General features: G+C 49.9%; 1 protein-coding gene across 2 annotated transcripts in view; it reads right to left on the reverse strand.

Annotated features, from left to right (window-relative positions):
• Positions 1-128: 128 nt before the first annotated feature.
• Positions 129-23,752, reverse strand: part of Smurf1 (SMAD specific E3 ubiquitin protein ligase 1) — a 95,027-nt gene continuing 71,403 nt past the window's right edge. The window contains exons 4-18 of one of the 2 annotated variants that reach the window (XM_050124386.1): positions 22,940-23,073; positions 22,716-22,781; positions 21,477-21,552; positions 19,843-20,084; positions 17,735-17,819; positions 16,445-16,591; positions 14,386-14,584; positions 12,599-12,702; positions 10,016-10,130; positions 8,345-8,523; positions 7,289-7,426; positions 6,208-6,328; positions 5,437-5,638; positions 4,161-4,245; positions 129-3,084 (exon numbers count right to left, since the gene is read on the reverse strand). In XM_050124386.1, the coding sequence (XP_049980343.1) occupies positions 2,985-3,084; positions 4,161-4,245; positions 5,437-5,638; positions 6,208-6,328; positions 7,289-7,426; positions 8,345-8,523; positions 10,016-10,130; positions 12,599-12,702; positions 14,386-14,584; positions 16,445-16,591; positions 17,735-17,819; positions 19,843-20,084; positions 21,477-21,552; positions 22,716-22,781; positions 22,940-23,073 (1,993 nt within the window). In that variant the 3' untranslated portion in view covers positions 129-2,984. The remainder of the gene's footprint in view (positions 3,085-4,160; positions 4,246-5,436; positions 5,639-6,207; positions 6,329-7,288; positions 7,427-8,344; positions 8,524-10,015; positions 10,131-12,598; positions 12,703-14,385; positions 14,585-16,444; positions 16,592-17,734; positions 17,820-19,842; positions 20,085-21,476; positions 21,553-22,715; positions 22,782-22,939; positions 23,074-23,752) is intronic. The other variant, XM_050124385.1, reaches the window with a different exon arrangement.

The raw sequence follows: 23,752 nt of genomic DNA on the forward strand, positions 1-23,752 counted from the left end.
CCCCCCCCCCCCCCCCCCCCGAAAAATTTTAGCTTTACCTCTTTTCCTTGGAGGCTGGACTTCATTGCTGATGAAACTAAGTAACATCAGAATCTTGTTACCACATCAAAGTAACAGATGCCAAAAAAAAAAGTAAAGTTGTGAGTTTATTGCATATGTAACAAAATGAACCTGACCTCCTGGGTCCAGCCTGCTCTACAGTCAACGTTTTGTGTTTCCAGCTGGTTCCACAACTGCATTAAATAGAACTAGCATTTCTTTAAATACTTTCGATTCTGACATAAAACAGAACATTAGTGTACAACTGTCACAAGGAAATGGGCAATAAAAACTGGGAGAGCAACTAGGGTAGCAGCAGCACTTCCAACAGGACCTTACAAAATAAATTAGGATACATTATAAACACATTTGAAAAACCCACACTGTTTCAGAAGGCTGCCATGTGGCCCCCACCTGGCTGCAGGAGGGTGGGGTGTTTTCTCTGCCGAGGGTCAGTCCAGGGGCCACCTAGGCTGAACTTGACCATGTGGCCAAGCCAGTGTAGGGGTCAGCATCCCATTTGTGGCAGATTCTCCAAACAGAAAGCAAGAGATTGGAACCCGCTGCCACCCCATTGCTGCAGCCTGCTGCTTCCTCTGAAGCACTGCGGAGCAGAGTGGTGTTTGCTGCGTCCCTGAGTTGGCTGCTGGCCGCTGGTGAGGGGAGCCTGGAGAGCCGGGCTCCTGAAGCATCTGGGTGACGTGGCAACGGTGGATCGTCTGGGGCCACCAGGAAGGGTGACAATCGAGATCTTACATGAAAGGGCTTCATCCAGACCCAAAGCAGAGCAACCAGGAGCTTTGCCGTGGGTCAGCCGGCCACGCGGTGTCCTGTGAGGAGCTTCCGAAGGACCTAACCATGGTAGACAGACAAGGAAGTGCAGTGGTACCAACGGACACCTGGGGGAGGCTGGGACACTCAGAACTGGCAATGAAGGGAACCCAGGCAATTAAGGAGAAAGACTTAGAAGCCTTACTGGGTGGTATGTGTGCCTACCACAGTCAGCCCGAGGGGCCAACCTCTGGATCCTCAACGCACACGTGACATGGGACTCCTAAGGCTTGTCCCACGTCACTCCCAACTCGACATTCCGGCAGCACAGGACCCTGTCTCCTCCAACACTGCAGACTGGCACAGTGCCACAGCACCACGCAGGGCTTCCCGTCTCCAGAGTCACGCTGTGGGGCCTGGCTGCGCCTTAGGGCACAGGCATCCTCATACTTCCTAGTCTTGAGGGAGCCAGGTTTTAGAACACCCTCAGGAGCATTAAGGTAGATGAAATACAGAAGCCCTACTGGGGGGCAAGGCAGAAAATTGAGAAACTGGTAAGGCCCCAGTCTGGCCTGGATGGTGGGATGGACTCAGTTTTTGTGCAGTGAGGTCTGCCAAGCATCCTTTCCGTCCCTAAACCTTGACACTCAGCGTGTGGCTGGCTCACGCTCTGCAGTACCCGTGGCCACCAAGCTGGGCAAACCTCTTGAGATAGGGTGTGTATGACCTATGAATCCAGCCTTCCCCAGTAACTCAGGAACTGCTTCTGGAGCAAGCTGGACAGGAGCAGCGGGAACAGAAGGGAAGACACTTCCCCATCCCTAGCCTGAGGGTGAGCAATGAAAAGAAGACAAAAGTCAGTGGCCCGACAGGACCTTCTTCATCATCCCACACAAAACTTGAACTCATGGCTGAACTTGAACCCCGGTACCAATGAAATGTCTTGCTAATGAATTACCCTGTTCTCGCCCCCACCACAAACAAAAATGGCAAAACCACACGTGGAAGATGGGCTGCTGCCCTGCCTTCCCCCAGAGTTCAGCTGCTGAATCCAGCCTCTCGGGACAGTCACTGCTTCTAAACACTTGTGCAAACTGGAAGTGGTGTTAGAGACATGGCATTAGGCTGGCTTTGGCCTTGCTCGTCAGAAGACGAAGACTGAGCAAGCAAATTGAGTAGAACTGTTAGCATCACCATTGCCACCGGGGAAGAGGGCCATGTAGGGAGGTAAAGCCCCCTCCCTGTCACCACAGGCTCCACCACACCCTGCTTTGTGCATAGCACCAACTCTGAGGAGCTGCATCAGGAGGCCCCAGGTCAGCAGCCTCTCCTGCTGTCCCATCCAGTGGCTGTGGTGACAAAACTGTCCTGTTAGTTTAGCTCTTGGCAATCCCCATATAAAAGTCCATTAACATTTCACGACAGTCAGGAGCCTCCTGGCACAGGAGTCGAGCTGGACTCAGGTGGATCTGAGCCTGGTTTTGGTCATTCTTTGATTAGTTCCATGACGTGAGAATTTCAAACTGGGTAGAGAACACAGCAGAAAGAACTTTTAAAGATGTTTCCCCTGTGCAAAGCCATCTGTTCAGCCAGGATACCTTGAAAAGAAATCCCTGGGCCTCCTGTGAAGGCTGCTCCAATCCCTCTACCTCTCAAAGGGGAAATACATTCTGCCTCGAGCTTCCTGCTTTGGTGGAATTCCAGCACGCATGCACTGTGCAGTTATTTCCTGCTTAGAAATCCACCTGCTCTCTGGAACAGGCTGCTAGCCGGACCGTCTGGAATTTGAGCTTGGTAAGCTATGGGCAGCTGCTGAACTTGAAAAGGGCCTTGAGGCTACACTGAGAGGGAGAGCCGGTACAGAGACCATGCAAGCCCTCGGGGCCCAGCTTGGCCCTGGCCATGCCCACCATGCCAAGGAGGCTGAGGGGGAAACCTGGCTGCGTTTTATTGGATGGGTGATGGAAGGGTGGGCGAACTATAATAAAGGAGGGATAAATGGGTGGGAGCCACCTATGAAAGTCCCCTGGCCTGCCCTCCCCAGAGGAGGGAGACGAGCCTTTTCCCTCGGGTTTCTGGAATCTCAGGCCTCAGCCCGCCATGCGGGAGGCGTGCAGACACCATATGCTTTGGGTCTGGTGGTTGTGGGTGACTCGGCTGCCACTGGCTACTCTTCACTCCACGGCAAAGCCACAGGTCTCCTCCACTGCTGTCAGCAGCTTCTCGTAGAGCTTCTCATAGGACTCATAGGGTGGGATGTCAATCCGGTTAAAGCTGGAAAAGGACAAAGGAGCCAGAGTCACTGCTGGGGGGGGGGGGGGGGTGGAGAATTTGGTGTCCTATCTCTGGCTGGGAAGAACCCTATGAAGTTCTGAACACAACATGCTTCATTCAGTTTTCACCACAAGTTTGTTTTTTCCACTGTTTTGTCTCTGGGTGTGAGTTCTCTACACTGGGAAGAACCCTGGCTGGCAAGCTACACTGGTGACCATCAGGTCTCCTACTGCAGGACAGCCAGTCCCGAACAAGAGCATGATGGGTCTCAAAAGCAAAAGAATGCTAAATTCTAGAAAGATGACATGGATACCGACCTTCCCACTTAAGATTTCCAGGGGAAAACTCATTCAGTATTTGTGCAGAGACGCATCTGCTGTCTCACAGTAATTCACTAGACAGAAAAAGCAGTGGCCAGTAAGTCCTGGGCAGAGAGCAGCCGGGAATGTGCTAGAAACGGGTGAAGGGTGCACTGTTCTTTCAGGTTTTCGTCTAAATTAGAGGTGTTATCCTTCTACAAAATGAGCCACACACTCATTCTGTAGGAGCACAGGCCGTACCATGCTGAGGCAGGCATGGTGTCCTGCATGGTCCTGGGAATGGATGTATCATCTGGCCATCTTGCAGATGTGAACGAAAGTGGGGACAGATGTATATCTCTTGCTCCAAACCTCATCACTGGGTCACAGGCTCATGAACTTTTGTTCCTGTCATGTGGCGACCCCACGACCTTGAGAACTAGTGTCCTGAAGGGGAGGTGAGGATTCTGAGACAGTTTTCTTAAACTACCAAGTAACTCACCCACCACAGAGAATATTTTCAGTAAGGTTCTGAGAAGGAAAATGTGCTCCACATCAGACGGTGACTGCCATTCTGATGGGTACATGCACACGCATGCATATGAGCATGTGCGAGTACATGCGTGCACACAACCAAGGGTCATCCACGAACCTTGAGGCTGCACTCAGGGGCTTTAACTGCTCTTGCTGACTCAACTCTCTGTCTCACTTGACTAGGCTAGGGTGTGACCTGAGGCTCTACTGAAGGTGACATGACCCCACAGTGGCCAAGCTTACCAGGTATGAGCCTTGGGTAAGTTGTCTGTGTTGGCGTCTATCAAGTGGATGGTGAAGAGTCGGGGCCCTGCCGCGCCTGTAGAACCTTACAAGACAACATTCTAGTTAATGTACTTCACAGACAAAGCCTGGGAGGGCCTCACCAGGAGGCCCTGTGGCAGTGTGACTCATTCCTGAACTCCAAGGACCTAGAGAACCTTTTAAGGGGGCAGCTGAGGTACAGACGGCTTTGTTTCCACACCACTTGACAGAAAGCACCAGCCACTGCCCTTCCCCGCTAGTCTTCGTGGATGCTGTGGCTTTCCTCAGCCACCTGCTGCTGAGGTGAACCAACGCCATTAGTGTGCACCGTGCGGATAGATGTGTCACACACTCCCCTCAGCAGGGCAAAGTCCGGCAGTGCTGAGGAAAGTTACAATAAAGGCAGTGTGGCCAACCGGGTTGGAGCAGTGAACCTAGGTCCTAGCCACTCAGCACCTGGCCTGTGTGCCTCCAGTTGAATGCCTTGCTCTAAGGGGCATTCATTCCTCCCTTCCGTGGGACCAGTCACTCCAGGACTGGATGGAGACTATGTCCCATCCCTGGCTCACACCCACGCCCCTGACTGGTCTTGGATAATATTAGTAAGACCCTTGTGATAGGAGAGATTCTTCTGAATGGGAATATTTGGTGGGCAGCCCTGCTGTGGAGAAGTTGGAGGTAAGGAGAGAAGGTGTGAGGGCTTACAAAAATCTGGACCCCCACAAAGACAAAACAACTGTTTTTTCCTTAGTAGGCAGAGAATAAATCCCGTGTCCTTACTGTGTCTTAGTTAGTCTGGTGTGCAAGGGACAGCAAACCCGACTCCACCCACCCACTTGGTATGGGGAGGAGCAGCAAGGCCAGCTTAGCAGGACAAAGTGGAGGTGAGTCTGGGTTCCTGCAATCCTGCATCACTATGGAAAAAGGTCGGGGAGGACTCCACACTTGTAGCAATACAAGTCCTCCACGAACCCCCACAGGTCGGTGTAAGGGGGTACCCTCCTTGGGTTGTGGACACCAGAGGCTATCAGTAGCCCCTGTTGCTCCTGGATTTTTAGAGACCACGGGACCCATGGGCCCAAAGGGGCCCCAGTGTGACCCTACACCTGCCAGGCACCCAGTGCTAAGTATTTGTTACGAGAACACTGACCACCGACATTCTCTACTGGGACGGTCCACATTTCAACTCTTGCAGCCTAGACAGAGCACAGCCGCTAAACACCTCAGGGAATGGCCCTGACTCCACGTCAGTCACCTTGCAGAGCCTTGAAGCCTTGGAGAGGCACTCGCGTGGATCCTGTCACGAACTGCAGGAGTCTGGCCCTCCTCTCCTCATCAAAGGTCTCCACTGCCTGCCAGAACCATCGGACGATGTTGCTGTCGGCCACACAATGCTTCAGGCGCGTGTTCGACTTCCAGTCATTCAGGTCTATCTTATCCAGCCCGCCTATTATCAGCTGGGGAAGGGCATCAGGCTGGAGGTTAAATCGCTGGCCCTGCCCCAGTCATACTCAAGAAGCACTGGCAGTGCAGCTCCCAGTGGGCTGAAACCCCAGAACCTCGGGGCTGAGCTTGCTCTGGACCAGGGAAGAGCAGACAGGGTGGGAACTCGACAGGCCATGTGCAGATGAGGGGACATGGAGCATGCTCTACACCCACTGCCTCAGAGATGCGCCACTAAAAGCTCACAGCCCACAGTGGGCAAATGGCTTTGAGAACAATCTGGAAGGCTTAGGCCACTTGGCACCAGGCAGTCAGAGCTGGCAAGGGATGAATGAGTCACTGTCCAAGTCCACAACAATGGCATGTTCTTAGTCTATTAATAGCCAGAATGGAAAGCAGAGACCTGGCCTCAGGGAGTCCGGGTGCAAGGGAAAGGCTAGAAATCCCAAAAATCCAAGACACAGACACCTGGGTTCAGTTGCCAAGGGGACAGACACCACCCATTGTGTGACAAGACAGTTCAGAGGCCCTTGGTCTCCCAACAGCAAGCCCACTGCACAGGGTTGCCAGTGGTCTCACTTACCTCTAGTTCCTTCTGGTCAAAGGGCTTCAGTAGGTGTTGGGGAATGAGTTCATTAAACCCTTTCTGAAGTGCTAGGAACTGGGCTTCAATTCCTCTCATAAACCTCCAGTTTACATACAACCTGAAAGGAAAGCCACATGTTGGAAGTGATTGGGGTGAGGCCAGGAAAACACTGTCCCACAGTGGCTGGCAGAGCTGTGCCAGCATATATGGGAGGTTACTGTAGAACCTGCTGAGCGGGTGCCTGCCTGCTCCCGCCCTCCCTGGTGGCTCTCTGCCTGTCTGGTCTTATCTTTACTGTTATTATTTTAAACATAAGCATATTTCCCCTGCATATCTGCATCATATTTGATCGTGGTATGCACGCAGAGACAGGAAGAAGGTGCTGGATTCCCTCAAATTGGTTGCAGGCAGCTACGAGCCACCACAGGGGTGCTGGTCCTCTAGAAGAGCAAGCCCAGCCTCTTATGTTACCGTTTTGAGACAAGGCTGCCATGCTGGCCTTAAACTCACTGGCCTGGAACTCCTACTGACTTCTAGCTTTTGAGTGCCAGAGTTAAGGTCTATCCCATCCCACCTGGCTCTTTTGTCCTCCCCACCCCACCCCATGCCCTGGAGAAGGGGTCTGTGTAGGCCAGCCAGGCTGGGAGTGAACTCACTATGTAGCCCAGAATGACCTGGACCTGCTCCTGTACCAGCCTCCCACCCAAGTGCTGGAATTACACACCACACCCAGCCTTCCTATCAGTAACAAATGAAGCGGCTCTGACATTCTGGTTTTCTACTAAAAAGGCAAGGGAGCATAATGAGCTATGCCAGAAGGGCTAGGATTTCAGCGGCCTACACGGCCCATGGCCGTACGACACATGTGCATAGTTCTGAATTGCCGTGCATGGAACTGTCCCTCAGGCTGGAACTGGGATGCCGCAGTGGACTCCTTGGACATGCTGGCATCTGCTGACCCTGGCTGGCCACCTCTCCACCCAGAGCTGAGCTGTCACATGGAGTCTCTATTGTGGGTGATCCTGACAGCACCTTCTGCTCACCCCGGGCCACCAGTGAAGCCAGCCCTGCATATTACCGGACATATTCCTTTTTGTTCTCCTCAGTGACAGGCACGTTTCTGCCATTGGGTTTCAGTTCGTGCTGAAGGATCCGCCCAAAAGCATTGTGCTCCACGCAGAAGGTATGGTCCAGCACCGGCGTGATGTCATTCTCTCTGTGGACACAGGCAAAGGCTGATGAGCCCTATGCCAGAGAGTTCTAGGAGGCTGTGTGGAATGTGCCAAACAGCTGGCAAACACAGGTTTTGTTCCTGTCTTTTCTGATTCTCATTGGGGGAGGGGAGCCACTCTCATCCTATGACACCATGGGAATGGGACATGAGGCCTCATTGCTCTGGGAACTGAGTCTGGGAGGAGGAAGCCTGTGAGGAGGCAGTGGAGTCAAAAGGACTCAAGCCAGGAAAATAAGGCGTTTCTCTTCTCAGGGCGCTCTTTCAAAGGCATCCATTCCCACAAAAGCACTTGAAATGTCAGGCTGACTTTTTATGTTGACAATCAGATCAACAGATTCCCCACGGGAACACACCCCCACCCCCGCGCGCGCTCCCCGCACAGTAGAACAAGTGAAGCCAGAAAGAGGGTCCCAGGCTAGACTCCACACGGCAGCTTCTGGGACCCGTCAGGGCCTTGCTCTTCCACAGGGACAACCAGACTATAGTTCATCCTGTTTCTCCCACCCAGCAAAGAATCTTGATAAACTCTAAAGCAAAAGTAACTAATATTAATTTTGTTTTGATTCTTTCTCTTGCCTTCTACAGATCGCCTGAAAAACTGGAGATGCTCGCTTGTACCCCCCACCACACACATCAAGAAGATTACTGGCATTTGGAATCAAACCTTAATAAATAAGAAAACAAACCAACTTGTGAAGAGACCTGCTAAGCATTGTTAAGAATGTAAGTCAGTTAAGAAATTCTATCACCTCTGTTTTGTTAATCTGTGTTTGCAATCCAGTGTTTGCTGCTGCAATATTTAAGTTTTGTTACTCTCTTTAGTTTCACATCTCTTCCCCCCAAAGCATGTGCACACACACAAACACATCAGGAGCTCTGGGGCAGGATGGTAACACTTACAGAATCCACACCAAGCTCTTGTGCAGTTCTGGGTCCACAGACTCCAGATCCGACAGCTGGATGGGTTTTCCCAGGAGCTGCTTGTAGAACGGAACTGTGAAGCCCCCATTTATGTAGTGTCCATGGAACACGGCCAGACCCATGATGCGACCCACAAAGTGGAAGTAAGACAGATGGTCCTATAGGGGGCACCAGAGAACAGCAAGTCATTAGAAAGATGCTGCTGGCATGGCTGCAGGCTTCCTGCAGGCTTCCGGGGACTCTGGAATATACTCAGCTGTTCGTCACCCGCCTGTGGCCAGACAGGATAAGGCTGACATTTAGCTACAAGTCCACAGGGCATCTTTTGTTTGGGGACTTGCTTTTAACTTGGGTAGGATTGGTACTGGCAATCCTCCTTCCTCAGCCTCCAGAGTACTGAGATGGCAGGTGTGTACCATTCTATCCTAGCCCTAACACTGTGAAGGGGAGAAGGGGGGCGGGTCTGCTGTCTCTTCCTGAGAACTCAGTCTGGTACAAAATGAAGATGTGGAGACTTCTCTACAGTTGAGAAGGCTGTATCTCTTCCTCAACCAGAGTGGTTCTGGTTTCGAAGGTTCATGTTTCTCCTTCCGGCTCCAAATTAAAATCACCTCAGAAAACTTGTCAAACTTAACTTCCGGGCTGGTTGAAGGTTTATTCCGTGTGTGTGTGTGTGTGTGTGTGTGTGTGTGTGTGTGTGTATAGGTACACATACATGTCAGCGTCGAAGCTCAAGATCACCTTCATTCCTAAGGTGCTGTCCACGGTTCTTCGAGCCAGGATCTCTCATCGAACCTGGACCTTACAGATCAGCCTGGCCAGTCAGCAAGCTCCAGGGTCACCCATCTCCACCTCCACCGCCCCAGACAAGGCTCTGTAAAGAGACCTACAACGCCTGTGGGGTTTTTTTTGGTTTGGCCTTGTAGGTCTCTTTACAGAGCCTTGTCTGTCCTGGAACTAGCTCTGTCGACCAGACTGGCCTCAAACTCACAGAGATCCATCTGCCTCTGCCTCCCGAATGCTGGGATTAAAGGTGTGCACCACCACCACCAGACCATAATTGGCTGGGTTTTGCATTTTGCAGTCTGACTCGGGGCTTCATGCTTGTGTGGATGAACCATCTTCCAAACCATAGGTTTATTTGTATTTGAATTCTCTAGTTGAGTTAGTCCCCAATTTCAACTCTGTAGCCTTGTGACACTGGGTGTGGTCCCACAGGAGTCCTCCATGGTCTTATGCCCACCCCCAGATGGGTCTCTTGTACCTACAACAAGCTGAATGTTCACATCTGTGGCCTAAAGACCTAATTATGGAACTTTCACAATTTTGATCAGAGTATGTATGGACTTTGTAACCTAGCTGTTACGACGATATCAAACACAAAAACAGTCCCTCACTAAACCAGAGTGCCCCCAAAGGGTAACATGCTGTGCACAGAACAGCTCGGAGCCACATCCCTCCCCTACAGACAGCAGGTCCTTGATCTCAACTTGGCAGAACTCCAGGTTGGAATCAGGTTCTGCCAGCCAGTGCTCCCCCCCTTGCCCTGAATTCTCCTCAGCATCCTCTCTAAGTCACCAAGTGCTGGTGGAAACCGGGTATGCCTCACAAACTCCAGCTGGATTCCTAAGTCTCCTGCCGAGCACTCACGGGGTTTACGGAAGAGTCCGGGTTGATTTGCAGTGTGTAGATGTCGTCTGTGGAGTACTGGAAGAGCCCATAATACGGATTCAACATTTCATGACACAGCAAATACAGCCACTCCCTGCGAACAAAGACAGCACAGTTCACGTGTATCCGTTTCCGACTTTTTCTAAGGCAGTCAACGTATGCGACATGGATCCATGCAGAGCCCAAGGAGACCAGGTGCTGGGAACCAAGTCAGGCCCACTGCAGGAACAGGGTGTTTTCTTAACTGCTGAGCTAGCTCTTCACTTCTGGTTTCCAAGTTTCTAAGCATTCTATAGTAAAGAGTTTCACAGAGGGAACAGTCCAAGCTGTAGGGACAACTCTGCCCTTGAGACCATAAGCACGGACCATTTTCAACTTTTAAATTAACCGTGTGAACATGTTTGTGTGGATATGTTCACGTGAAGGGCAGAGGTTGACCTCAGAGGTCCTCTCCAGCTTGTTTTGTGAGGCGAGCTGGCCAGTGAGCCCCGGGGTCCTCCTGTCTCCACTGCCCCAGCCCCACAAGCCACTGTGCTGGACTTTTGTGTGGGTTCCGAGGCTTGAACTCAGGTCCTCCTGCCTTCAGGGCAAGCGCTTTACAGACTGAGCCATCTCCGCGCCTGGTCATCACTGGTATAATATTAAAAACCTACATGAACCTAAAACATCAGAAGATACCAAGAGTTTTGGAAATCTGGTGGGAATACATTGGTTAACTTATTTTCTAAATTCCTTTAATGCTTGGATCAATTTACACCAAAAAAAAAAAAATCATAAACCCAAAGCAGCCAAACACAACAACCACTTCCACTGGAAACCGATCAAGGCTGTGGTGGAGCTGCCTGCTACACATCCTCTGAGGACCATGGGCCCCTCCTTGGTCCCTAAGCACTTCTTCCCTCTTCCGGTTCAGAGTACAGGAGAGTGGGGACTGAGAACATTCTGCCGTGTGCAGCCGCGCCAAGAGCCCAGGTCACTGTAGAGTCCCCCGGTCTGGCGGCTAGTGCATAAATGCAAGTCCTACAGAACACACAGGTGGAGATGGAAGGGCTCTGGTGATAGGACTTAATTCTTCATTTTATACTTTATTACAACAGAATTCAATAAGCTGGTGTGTGATACACTCACTTAGAAACCACCCCAACCCCGCCGCCTTTACGCACTGGAAGACAAGGTAAGGAAACCCTGCAGAAGAGGAGAAGCACGGGGACAAGAGGAGCTATGGGGAAAGAGACTCCTGTGCACAGCAGGTATTCACTGGTCCATTCTAGAACATCAACGTTTCTCACCAAGAGGAGCTACTGCTGGGGACACACGAAAGAAAAAGTACGTCACACAACTACTCCACAAGGGCGGAGCCAGGAAAGGAGTGGCTGGGGTCACAATGCTGAGGCAACCCAAGTGACACTCAGGCTGGAGAGCCACAGAGGGACCAGGTTTCTAAGGAAATGGCTGTTGTGGGGATTTTCAAGTTTATGGGCACAAGGAAGACAGGCCTTGTTTTAAAAAGAAGCCAGGTGTGGTGGTTCACACCTCTAATTCCAGCACTCAAGAGGCTGAGGCAGGAGGATTATCTTAGGCTCAGGCTGTTCTATGTATTGAATTCTGGGATAGGGACATGAGAAGGAAAGAGGAACAGGGAGGGAAGAGAAAAAACAGAATCCACAGACAATTAAATTCTAAAGAACTAAACAGTATTCTGTAATTTAAGAGTGGAGGGGCTGGAGAGATGGCTCAGCAGTTAAGAGCACAGACAGCTCTTGGCAGAGCACTTGGGTTTGATTCCCAGTTCCCATGGCAGCTCACAACCACTCCAGTCCCAGGGGAATCTGATGCTCTCTCCTGGCCTCTGTGGGCACAGCATGCCATGGTGCTTAGACACACATGCAGGCAAAACAGCTACACATAAAGTGAAGTCTTTAAGAGAAAATGCGTTTCAGAGGAGCTCGAGTGGCAGACATGGAAAACTAAAGGCAGCCCAACAGTAGAGAGAAGTTAAGCCTTCCCCTTACTGCCCAGAGTCCATGTCTGTGACCACATCCCTCTATCAGGAGGAGCGGCTGACCCTGAGCACCAGGATGATACCAGGTGCTTCTCGGAAGAAACCTCGTCTCAAAAGTGAAAAGGGGCTGGGCAGGAAGAGACTTCTCATTATTCTTTCTAAATTTACTATAGCTATTCCAACCCAGAATGCCAGCATATAAAATGTCCTTGATACAAGGACAATTTGCCCGCGCCTTTCCCCATGCTGCAATGAGACAAGCCAGGCTGCCTCCATGTTAAGTTCAGGAGTGGCCCTTGGAGCTCTGTGTTCAGACACATGAGCTAACGAAGTGTGCTTCAAAGTGTAATCCCGAAAAAGTGACAATCATGGCTTTTCTAAGTGGTGACATCAGCGGCTCAAGTCAGCAGGAAGAGGCTTGAGTGTCCCGTGGGGCTGGCACAGTGGAGCAGGCCACACTCCACTGTAGCACTCGAGAAGTGAAGGGTAAACAGCTTTCCTGAAATTCAGCTACCACGACCTAAGACTCAGGTGGGAAAGGGGATAAACTAGCAGCTCACCGTGCCACTCCACCGTAGTCCAAGCCTTCCTCCCCTCGGAACTTCACCATCAGGCGCTTTTTTAGGTCTTTCGGACGCATCTTCATGATCTGGCGATACGACTCCTATGCATCAAAGCCACAGGTTCAGAAAAATTTGAGGGGTACTGGGGATGGAATCCAGGGTACTGCAAAATACTAGACAAGTCTGCAACTGAGCCACACCCAGCCACTCACTGGGGGATTCTAGGCAGGTGCTCTACCACTGAGCCACACCCCAGCCCCTCACTGGGGGATTCTAGGCAGGTGCTCTACTGCTGAACAACATCCCCAGTCCTTTCTCACTTTTGCATTTTGAGATAGGTTCTCACCAAATTTCCAAACTGGAAAACTGCTTCAGGTGGTAATTTCTGCCAAGCATCTCCACACAGGTGGGCAGGGTGAAGCCCAAACAAAGCTAAGGTTTCACCTCATAACCCACATTATTTTGTGTGTGTAAAAAGTCCCTAACCAAGTAGCAATTTTGACTGCCAGGAACTGGCAAGAGGCAGAACCACTTTCCTTCCTATTCCCAGAGACAAGTCCAGCCCAAATGGCCCCTGTTGTCTCTGAGAAGGAAGTCCCTCCACTGACACTCCGGAAGGGACAAGTGGGTCTGAGGAGAGCACCAGGATGAGAAGTGACCCGCACGTGCTCAGGGTCAGGTCCCAGCGCACAGCAACCAGGCTCTGCACAGCTCCGTTCTCACCCCGAAACCACTGAGCACTTAGACTTGTCAGAAACAGAAACGTCCCTAAAACTCTGCATCTCACTAAACAATAAAACTGATCTCTCAGTGGGAAAAATCTTTGCTAGCTACACTAATCTCGGAGGATTCATATATGCACTGTACAAAGAACTCAAACTACACGGGGAGCTCATTTCAACCGTCAGAATGGTAGACATTAAGAAAACAAGTAGATGTTCTTGGGAATATGGACACACAGCCGATGGGTGTGCACACTAGTTAGGGCACCATGGAAGTCAGGCTGGAGGTTTCTCAGCGAACCACAACTAGATCTACAGTGTGGCACGCATGTGTTCCAGAGACTTAACTCGAGGATTACACAATAAGTCATCAATGCTCATCCTCAACAGCTAAGCTACAGAACAACCTAGGAGTCCAGCAACAGGAATGGATAAACACCACATGGTGTGCACAGACACCGGATTGTTTCCTCTATAGAATGAAGTTATGCTGTCTGCAGAGAAGCGCAAGCAACTGGAGATAGAGACAGTGCATAAACTAAGCCTGTCTTAGACAAATACCACATTTTCTCTCATATAAAAGAGTCCCAAATTTTACAGATACATAAAGTCATATACCTATCTGCGAAAGTGTTTAGGAGAACAAGAGGACTATGGGCGGGCAAGAAAGTGGAGGGTGGGGGCTGGGAAAGAGGCACGGAGAGGAGTGAAAATGTCCGTGTGACAGTACCTTGTATAATGAATATCCAGAACAAGAAAATCTTTTTTGAGAATGGATCTCACTGTATAGCATTGGCTGCCCTGAAACTCACTCTAGACCAGATTGGCCTCAAACTCACAGAGATCCCCTTGCCTCTGCCTCCCTAGCAGTGGGATGAAAAGCATGTACTCCCACATCTAGCTACAATAAAAACTAACAGGAACAAATCAGTGACCCAATTCTTCAAATATGAAGCCGAGAGCAGATCCAGAGAGATGTGGGAGCAGATAGATGATCTAACACAAACCTCCCTGCTTGTTTCTCCATGGGGCTGCACGACTTATCAAGATTTAATCCTTTACCTCAAATATTTCTTCTCTGGAAACTTCTATTCGACAATGACCAGCTTGGGGCTGCTGAAGAGAGAGTTCATGTCTAAGAACTTTGAGCTTCTGGACTAAATCTCTCTCATATCTCTGGGCAGGAAGCTCCTCGTCCTCCATGGAGCCCTCGCTGGGCAACTGCAGCGGCTGGCTGGGCTCCTTGAGTTGGCACTGGTGACTGCAAAGAGGAGAAACAGACGTCACTAGACAGGCAAAGGGCTGCAGGCCAGCCTGCACCACTGACTCTGGAGACCCCAGCACACACTGCGCTCTTCTATGCTGCTGACAGTGGGCATCAGCCCCAGATAGCTTTGGGGTGCAATAAGGAGATACCCCAATTCTAAGCAGTCATTTATCTGTGTGATGGCTGTTCTTGGTTGTCAACCTGACTATACCTGGCACAAACTACAACCGAAATGGCTGGGCACCTGTGTTTTGGTTTCCTTTTTTTTTTTTTTTTTTGGTTTTTTTTGAGACAGGGTTTCTCTGTAACTTTGAGGCCTGTCCTGGAACTAGCTCTTGTAGACAAGGCTGGCCTCGAACCCACAGAGATCCACCTGCCTCTGCCTCCCCAGTGCTGGGATTAAAGGCGTGCGCCACCATCTGACTGCGTTTTGTTGTTGTTGTTGTTGTTGTTTTGTTTTTAATGAAATCATTTGAAGTAGGAAGACACACTTCTAATCCGGATCTTTAAGGTGGGAAGATAAACTTTTAATGCAGATATTTTGGAGTGGGAAGATCCACGTCTAATCTGGGCCATGCCTTCTACTGGCAGCCTAGATAAAGGACATGGAAGAAAGAAGCTTGCTCTCTGTCTGCTTGCTCTTGCTCTCACTAGCAAGTCCATTCCATCACTGGTCAGCTGAGAAACCCAGCCTTGTAGACAGAACACCTACTGGATTCTTAGACCTTTTGTTGGTAGACAGCCATTGTTGGAGAGGTCAGACCACAGCCTATAAATCATTGTAATGAATTCCCTTTCTGTATATATCCATTCTGTAAGTTTGGTTCCTCTAGAGAACCCTGACTAATATAATCTGCTACATTATTACTGAAAATTACAAGAGAAATTGTCTGTGTGTCATCCATCTATCTGGGTCATCGATACCAACTGGTGCACTATTGGCAGGGCCTTGGCAGGAATGAAACAAGGCTGGTAGAGAACTTTTACAGGAGATACAGGAAGCGAGGCTGGAAGTGACACCCACTCCTTCTGATCAAGATTCCCAGCCCTATTAACTAAGAATGAAGCTCAGTGACAGGACTCGGGCCATTAGGAACAATGTGGCATTTGCTTTATTCATGTTTTGCCACGAATGCCAACCATACTGCAGAGCTATGTATGAAGCTGTGCCTAGGGGTGGCACAAAAGATCATGCCCATTTCCACGGCATAATTGCCTGGCAAGCAGCACCACCAACAGCAGCAGGCCCTTACAGAATGTGCTGTGCAAGTTTTGCTGGAGAACCTCCTTCTGCCATCACCGCAGTGACCTTCACTTAGGCTGCCAACAATAAACAGCCTTAGTAGCAGCCACGCTAATCTCAGGGTTTAAATTCTGTCACTATTCATCAAATATCTACCTTATTTTCTTTGCCTACCATCGAGCAAACACTGCAGTAGATACATTAAGAAAAATGTTAGTGTAGGACTGAGGGAATGTTCAAGTTAAGTTCTTGCTTTGCAAGCATGAAGACCTGACTTCAGATCCCCAGCACTCAAGGAAAAACCCAGTTGTGCTCATCTGTCACTCTAGTGCTGGGGGTGGAGCCAGGCAGATCCTTGGGACTTGCTAGCCAGCTAGATAAGCCAAAAAGGTGAGTTCCAGGTCACCCTGCTCAAAAATTAGGGTGGAGAATGATAGAAGAAAAACTTGACATTGACCTCTGCACACACCACATCAATGTTGAGCACTTGCTCCCTAACACATACACACACACACACACACACACACACACACACACACACACATCAATATTGGCGCAAAGAAGCATCCAATTATAAAGTAAAGAGGCCAGCAAAGATATTACAGTCTTACTTCATGATATGGTGAAGCCGTGGGTCTGTAAACTGGGTTGTCCTATTATTGTGATCTACAAAATAGATTCTTCCCGACACTGTACTTCTGACTTCCCAGCCTGGAGGCAATGGCCCAAGTTCATCGCAGTTCACACTGTTAAGGTCTCTAGCAAAATGGAACGTAAAGAGAGCTTTATCCCACTGAAAACCAAGGAACAGACCAACATTCAGTGCCAGCAATCACAGAGGTTTCCTGGCAAGGTACCCACATCCCTGTCACAGTGCTACCTGTGCCAACCCCAGTCAGTCCAAACAAACCTCTGACCTACAAAAAGCAGCAGCACCTGACAGGTAGCACAGACCTCTCAAGTGTTCATGCCCCCCATAAGGAATGGGGTTACCCCAGGAAGGGCTTTCCTCACGCTATACGAGCAGGAAGCACCCGACTCCCATAAGGAAACTCTTGGGAATCACACTAATCAAACCAGAAGCTCAGGATTCCTCCCCTGAGAAGCTCCTGAGGGCCCCACTCTCTCAAGGCTGAGAGAGGGAGAACAGAGGATGCACTCGATGACACAGGGCCCACAAGGCAGCCCCGTGTTCACCAAGTGCTTTCATTTCGGCCCCTTGGTAACTTCACTGAGCTCTAGTCAGAAGGGACCGTGTGCCTGCCCAAGACACATCAGGGATTAACATGGACACCTGTCCTTTCTTAGATGCATCCAGAAGCACCACAGTCATTTGCAGGTAATATTCCCATGCAAATGGCAGACCCTGAATTCTAAATTCAACACCAAAGCTAGGAAGCTGGGTCTCGAGAAACAAATCGGGAATGAAAAGGGAATGAGCATTACCCGAGGTATCTTAGGGAGCAATGCTACTGTACAAGGAAAATAGCAAAGAAAGAGAGAAACTTAACTCTGGCACAGGGTGGGGCGGGGGTCTCTCTGACCTGGGCTCGGATGTATGGCCTTGTAGAAGGAATTCGTATAGAAAAGCTTCATCTCCCCCCGGAATGGTCCCCAAGGGACTGAGGAAGAGGGACAGTAAAGTAGAAGAGAGAGAGGGTAACAGAGTCTTTATCTTTCCTGTTTCACTTTGTAGCAAGGAAAATTTTATGCATTTACAAAAAAAGTAGAGAGAGATCACAGTAGATGGTCACATGACCAACTTCAAGGGCAACCAAGGCCCACCATGGTTCCATGCTCCCCACATATGCCCCTGCCCAGCAAATCCCAGCCTCCATCTCCCTTCACATGGCAGTTAGAGTCCATGAGAGGGGCTGGCTCTTCAAGCCTGTGAGGCCTACCTGGGGATCCTGGGATCATGCCACGTGCTGACTCCAGTCTGTGTGTGCAAAAAGTACACTTGTCCCTGTACTGTCGTCCTTTGCTCTGCATGAGAAAGAAATCTGAGTGAGTAAATTCAGCTCCACAGTTTCCCACTCCAATCCTATTTTCAGATTCTTAAGCTTTTATTTTATTTCATGTATGTATATATGACAGTGTTTTGACACAGGTCTTAAAATGTAGACCAAATCAGCCTTGAACTCATGATTCTCCTGCCTCAGTGGCATCCGCAGTGACGTGACCGCATCCTAAGTGATGTGAATGCAGGTGTGCACACCGTACTGCATCCTCAGTGATGTGACTGCAGGTGTGCACACTGTATCGCATTCTCACGGCTGCTGGTGTGCACACTGTATCGCATTTTCATGGCTGCTGGTGTGCACACCGTACCACGTCCTCAGTGATGTGTGCACACTGTACCGCATCCTCAGTGATGTGATCGCAGGTGTGCACACTGTACGCATCCACAGTGATGTGACGGCAGGTGTGCACACTGTACCACATCCGCAGTGATGTGACCGCAGGTGTGCACACTGTACCACATCCGCAGTGATGTGACGGCAGGTGTGCACACTGTACCGCATCTGCAGTGATGTGACCGCAGTGTGCACACTGTACCACATCCGCAGTGATGTGACCGCAGGTGAGCACCACTATACCAGCTTCTTTCAACACTCTTTATGATTACAGAGAAAATGATTACAAGGCCATGGCTGGCTTCCTTAAATCTACTCTGTCCCCACATTTGGGGCGAATCCATTTCTCACTGAGCCACAGTGGATGTCTCCACCCACTTCTGCCACAGCCACAACCTTCCATCCCCACCATCGTCTCCTAACATGCTTGCATCTGGGTGATCTGATGATGGGAACCACACTCCCCTTGGTCTTCTCACCACTGCAGCCACATGGCTCTGCTCTTTCCATCCCCTGATGTCCCTTCCATTCTCAAATCACAGACCACACTGCTTGTCTCTCTGCTATGTCCGTAGTTAGCATTTCCACGGGGCCTCTACAAAGAGAGAAGGGATGCCTGCTCTGGAGTTCGAGTGTCCCATCCTTACATGGCCACAGCCACAGAGGGCACAGCCGCGGAGGGCACAGCCGTGGAAGGCACGGCCAGGCCATTAGCAGCTGTGCACAGGATACTTTAAAGGTTTGAGAGCACAGGCTCTCAGGAAAGTGCTGATGCCCCAGGGATACAGGCAAGTTCCTCATTTTCCTAGTTGATTTTCTGTCAACCTGATAGAAGCTAGAGTTATTTTGGAAAAGAAAAGCTTAATTGAGAAAATTCCTCCATCAGACTGGTCTGCAGGCAAGTCTCTGGGGCATTTTCTTGATGAATGATTAATGTGGGAGGGCCCAGCCTACTGAGCACGTGAACTTGGATGATGTAAGACTGAGCATGGAGACCCATGTCTGTGATCCCAGAACTCAGGAGACAGAGGCAGGTGGGCTTTGGAGTTCAAGGCCAGGCTGATCTACAAAGTGAGTTCCACACCAGCGAGGACTCCATAGTGTGACCCTGTCATAAACCAGTCATAGCATATCAAGTAGCAGGCACCTCGACATGGCACATCCTCTATTAAGACTGGACAAGGCAGCCCAGTAGGAGGAAAGGGTCCCAAAAGCAGGCAACAGAGTCAGAGATAGCCCTGTTCCTACTGTTAGGAATTCCACAAGAAGACGAAGCTACAACACTGTAAGATATGCAGAGGACCTACGTCAGTCCCATGCAGGCTCCCTGGCTGTCACTTCAGTCTCTGTGAGCCCCTATGAGCCCAGGTTAGTTGGTTCTGTCAGTTTTCTGGAGGTGGGGGGAGACGGACTAGGAGGAGAGGAGAGAAAGGAAACTTCAGTGAGGATGTAAAATTAATTAATGGATGAATTTAAAAAGAAAGAAAGCTGGCTGAGCAAGCCATGCAGAGCAAGGAGTCAGCATTCCTCCACGGCTTCTGCCTTGAGTTCCTCCCTGACTCCCCTCAGTGACAGGCTGAAACCTGTAAGCCTAAATTGCTTTTAGTCACAGTGTTTTATCACAGCAACAGACAGCAAACTAAGACACTCACCATAGCCTTCAGGCAGCTCCGGTGACTGGTGGCCATGTGGTCGGTTCTGGGGTGTCTGTAGGGACCCTCGAACCTCAGCATTTCGGAGTCGCTGTACCTGGAGTCTCTGGTCTTGGTTTGGAGACTCCACAAACCTGCAGTTCCCACCTCCCGCAGCTGCACCGGTACCATCTGTATATGGGGCAGGTTCCTCCATGAGGCAGCTGAGCGGCCTTCCAGGGCCTGAGTCTTCATACACTGTTCTGGAAGGGACAGGGCAGAAGAGTAGGTGTGGGAACATCATGGAAGCGGCACAAGACTCACGCACTCAAAGGCCACATGCACTTGTTCTAGGTCCCTTTAACGAGTGACAGTGTTCCCAATGCTAAGTTTCATGACATTTAGGGTGTCCAATGAGAGAAGAGAGAAAGACTCTTAAGTGGAACAAGAGGTCAGAGGGACTACAATTTAGAATAATAGGGCCACACTAGGTAACAGCTCTAAATGACGGAGAGGTAGAGCAGAAGGTGACTTCATTTTTCTTGATTTAACCTAAACACTCCATTTTCTTTGTTATTTTACTCAACGATGAAATCCTTTGTTACAAAAAATACCATGACTCTAAGTGTTTTTTAAACAGCCTTGCCCCCACCGTAGCAGTTTCAAAACAATCTGCCTTAATGAGCCACTTCCCCTTACTATGGAATACTTTTTAAAAGCCTCTTATATTGAAAGAGCAAACAATGAGCTTCTACTGAGACCAGTTACAGCAGGCTGCTCTCCCACCCTCCCCACCACGGGCTACTGCCGGTCCAGCTCCTACATTCTACCATTCTACCCAACGTGTTTTGGCAGGGACCACTTTTCTAAAGGCAATGACTTCTCCATTATTGCAGCTGAACAAAGGAACATTAACTTTGAAAAACAAAATCAAACATGAGCCACTGTTCAGATTTCTCCTATAAATCATGATGGAAACAAAGTCCAGGGCCGGGGGCAAGGGCTCAGCTGGTGGAGCATTTACAGTGCAAGCAGCGGGGTCCCTGCTACAAAGCCCAGAGTGTGATGGTAATCCCAGCACTGGGGAGAGGACAGGTGGAACCCTGGGGCTCACTGTAGGCCAGCTAGGCTAAATGGTGAGTCCCAAGCCAATGAAAGACCCTGTCTCAAAATCCAAGGTGAGGGCTGGAGAGGTGGCTCAGTGGTTAAGAGCACTTCCAGAGGAACCGGGTTCAACACCCAGCACCCTCACGACAGCTCATAACGGTGTAACTCCAGTTATAGGGGATCCAACACCATCACACAGACACACATGCAGGCAAAAGATCAATACACATAAAATAAATCTTAAAAAAAAAAAATCCAAGGTGGGTGGCTCCTAAAGAATGGCATCAAGGTTGACCTCTGGCCTGCACACGTGTGAACATATTGCTTTTAGTAGCTGTTTCTTGGGCTTTTTTTTTTTTTATAGTCCATCATACCTAGCTCAACCTCCCTGAGTTATTTGCTGCATCTTTGGGGGGATAGTCCCTGGGGTAGTTACACCTCCCTTCATAAACCGTAGTCTGGAACAGTTTTATCCACACAGCAGCTTTAGGCTCAGAGTCCCTCCTATGGGGAGAAAGACCATAGCGGGCACCATGGGGCATACGTACCCTTCATTTTCTAGCAGTCCTCTGCAGTCCACCACCGACCCTCCGCTGCCTATTCTGTCTCGGGTCTGTAAACTGACTACAATAGAAAAGAAGAGCTTGCATTAGAACCCAGGGATGCTCGGCATCCCTGCACTGCAGCACACTGAGCCACTGACACCCTATATGTGTCCAGTATCATAAGAAGAAACTGAGTTTACATACACCCCCGATGCTTCCACTGCAAAGCACGTCAGGCCAGCAGCTGCACACACCACACACTGTTTCAACAGTCCTTGAAAGCAGAGAGCAGGAAAGCCGCTGAGTTTCTCATGCCCACCGCCCCCAATGTTTAATTACGTTAGCTCCCATCTTAAGAAGACCAGGTTTATGTTTAGTAAAGGTACAAGGACACCTTCCGCGCCCACAGTCTAGCTCAATCTAAAGAAACATCCGTGTTCTGGCCTCACTGGAGCGGACGAGAAAGACATTTTACTCCTAGGTTTCAGCTGTTTGGTTTTTGCCCCCGACACATCCCTCCACAAAGGGAAGAAGAGATTCCAGGTGGGGATGCAGCCCATGAGAACATTATTAAGTTGCTTCCAGGGCGAATGCACTGCTGTCTTGGGGTCTGAGGCATCTGGAGTTGCAGAGTGACTCAGCCTGGCTGCTGCTCCACTGAGTCCATGCGGTACACAGAGCCAGTGTGTGCTTTCCCCTAAGAAGCTGCCAAGAACAGGGTGGGCAAGGGGACGGGCAGCTCAAAGGTCATTCCATCGGAATGCCTCCAGCCAACACCGTCCACACTTTACCCTTTCTCTCCACACAACGGAACCCTCTGACTAGAATCGCATCATTGCACTGTTACACACCATCGTTGCTTTTGTCGCACAGGAAGGGGCTTCCCTGAGAAAGTCACATATTCCAGCTCTTGCACATGTGGCCATCCCAACTCAACTCTTCAACATGTGGCCTCAGCTCTTAGCACTCCTGGGCAACACAGACACCAACTGTCCATCTTGTGGCAGTGGCATGATACTCTTAAATCACACCCTCCATCTCAACTGGAGTCACAGGAACTCAGTTTCAATGACAGGATGAAGGGAACCGGAGAAAAGAATGAAAACCACACAAGAGGAAAGGCTTAGTTCTGGAGAGATGGCCCGGATGTGGTCTGCCCTGGAAGCCTGTGCCCCAATGGTACTGGGAGCAGGACGGTGGGTTCCGTCAAAGCGCCCTTTATGCAGATGAGAAAATTCTTACCCACTATTTGGCCACGGACCGCATCAGTATCTGAGGGATTTAGTTTGCATAGATCCAAACGCTGGTCTGCAAACAAACAATTCAAAACTTAACCCAGGGAAGGTCAACTAGAGAGGAAGGCAGGAATTCTGTATTCAGCATTCAAAACAAATAAAAGAAAGAAAAAGATGCCTCCTAAGCTTTCTCCAGCCGCACTGAGAGGCGCAAGAGCATTTGGTTCTTACAGCCAGTGTCTTTCAATCTGCTGATGGCATTGGAGAGCAGTCGCACGCAGCCCAGGAAGCCGGCCCCCTGCTTCTTGTGGATCTTCTTGTGGTTCCACACACTGATGGTGATGGAGTCAGTTTTCCCAACGTACCTGCAGGAGCACATGAACTCGTTCAGACGCACTTCTGAACCGTGACAGCTTCATTTACATGCACGGGGTGGCTGTGTCCCATTCGGCGTGGGAAAAGGACACACGAGCAGTGAGTGTAGGGAACCATGTCGTAATATGCATTCTAGATTTGTTTTTCCTTTATTCATTTGTTTATTGTGCTAGAGATGGAGCCAAGGGCTTCCCACAAGTCAAAGCACACACTCCATCACCAAACCATGCCCTGGACCCTTCGCTGGAAAGTGTTCTTCCCTAGCCATCTGATGCCCAATCCCATATCCCACCCTTAATTTTTTTTTTTTTTTGAGATGGAGTTTAAATTGCCCAGGCTGGTGTTGTAAAGCAATTTCTTTGGAATTGAAATATTCTACACCAGAGGGAGACTTATTTAAACTCAGGAAATTCTAAAGGAATCGCATTAAAACACAGGAAATAAGAAACTCACAAGTCTCAGGAAATCCTGAAAGTTATCAAATTCATAAGCCCTCCCCCTCATCCCAGGGTTAGTAAGGCTGCTGAGGAGAGGAGACACTCTGAGTTGCAGCGCTGCCGGTGCGTGCTGCAGAGAGCAACAGGGGCATCACTTGGGCTACGTCACAACTCACCCACCTTCCTATAAGTCAACCCAGTACACACATCAGTCCACCGAGTGGGACTCTGG

Source organism: Alexandromys fortis, unplaced genomic scaffold (assembly GCF_014885135.2).
Source record: "Alexandromys fortis isolate MF-2015 unplaced genomic scaffold, M_Fortis_MF-2015_v1.1 scaffold_227, whole genome shotgun sequence".
Taxonomy (NCBI): Eukaryota; Metazoa; Chordata; class Mammalia; order Rodentia; family Cricetidae; genus Alexandromys; species Alexandromys fortis.